The sequence below is a fragment of the Monoraphidium neglectum genome, assembly GCF_000611645.1.
Source record: "Monoraphidium neglectum strain SAG 48.87 unplaced genomic scaffold scaffold01624, whole genome shotgun sequence".
In the NCBI taxonomy this organism is placed as follows: Eukaryota; Viridiplantae; Chlorophyta; class Chlorophyceae; order Sphaeropleales; family Selenastraceae; genus Monoraphidium; species Monoraphidium neglectum.
The window spans coordinates 10,235-11,333 of NW_014012004.1; the positions used below are offsets into that span (position 1 = coordinate 10,235).

The window sequence follows — 1,099 nt, forward strand, 5'->3', positions numbered from 1 at the left end:
GGGGAGGGGTGCGTACCGGCTGCTACGCTTTGGGGGCAGCCGCGGCTGATGCCCGCTGGCGCCAGGCATGTGGGCGCTGCGGCCCCGTCACCACCCCCTGCCCGACACCTTTTGCCCCCCCAATCGGCTGGCAAACACCCGCGACTGCGCCCCGGTCGCGGTCGCCGCCCCTAACACGCTGGTCATACCTGTATGTAACTGCCGTTGAAGTAGCCCCCGCCGCCGCCGCACGCCGCCGCCTCGAAGAGCCTCGCCCCGCGGCCGGCGCCAGCCGCGGCGCCCCTCCGCGCCGCCACCGCACCGCCGGCGCCGGCCGCGGGCGCCGGCAGGCGGACGCGGTTGGCATCAAAGGGCAGTATGTTGCAGTATCTGTTTTTGTGGGCGTTGCCTTCCATGGAGCCGTCGATGCAGCGGTGATCTGACAGGTGCAGCTCCCTCTCCTCATCCATCAAGATGGAGGAAAATTCAGAGGCCAGGGCCGCTGGGTCCTCCCCGCGCGGCGCGAGCGCGGCGAGCGCCGCGGTGCATACGTCGACGCCGCCGCTCGCCGCGGCCGCCGCGGGCTCTGCGGGCGTGGGTGCGGCGTCGGCGGCGAGCAGGCGGGCACAGAGCGCGGCGGCGGCGGCGGCGGGCTGGCGCGCGAGCTCGAGCTGCTCCGCGGAGCGAGCACGCGCGCCTGCGCCCTTGGCCCGCCCGCTGGGCGGCAGCGCCTCTGCCACCTGCGGCGGCGTGTGCGTCTGCTGCTCGCTGCCTCCGTCGGATCCCGATCGCTTTGGCCGTTCGCGCCACCACAACGGGCGGGGCTCGGACTCTTCTGCAGCGCTGCTGCTGCAGATTGGGTCTGAGCGGGTGTCCCCGCCGCTGCAGCACGCTGCCATCGCAGCAGGCGCCATAATTGTTGTTTTTGGGCGCTCAGGCCAACGTACAAGACGACGGAGGCCCGGAGCAGGCTGATCGAGGGGCACGCGGGAGGCGCGTGCGAAAGATGCAGCGGGACTTCCTAATCTGCGGGATCCCCTATTGATCACGTGCACATACGAGCATGCGGATGAATTGTAGTGATGACCATGTTTGCGCAGCGCGACGCCTTGCATGGCAC

The 1,099-nt window shown here is 71.0% G+C and overlaps 1 protein-coding gene across 1 annotated transcript; it reads right to left on the reverse strand.

Moving 5' to 3' along the window:
• Window positions 1-182: 182 nt before the first annotated feature.
• MNEG_8508 (hypothetical protein) lies at window positions 183-893 on the reverse strand (the record flags this gene model as incomplete). The annotated part of the gene is made up of 1 exon (XM_014043020.1): window positions 183-893. The coding sequence occupies one exon, from the start codon at window positions 891-893 to the stop codon at window positions 183-185; it is 711 nt and encodes a 236-aa protein (XP_013898474.1).
• Between the last annotated feature and the right edge of the window lie 206 nt (window positions 894-1,099).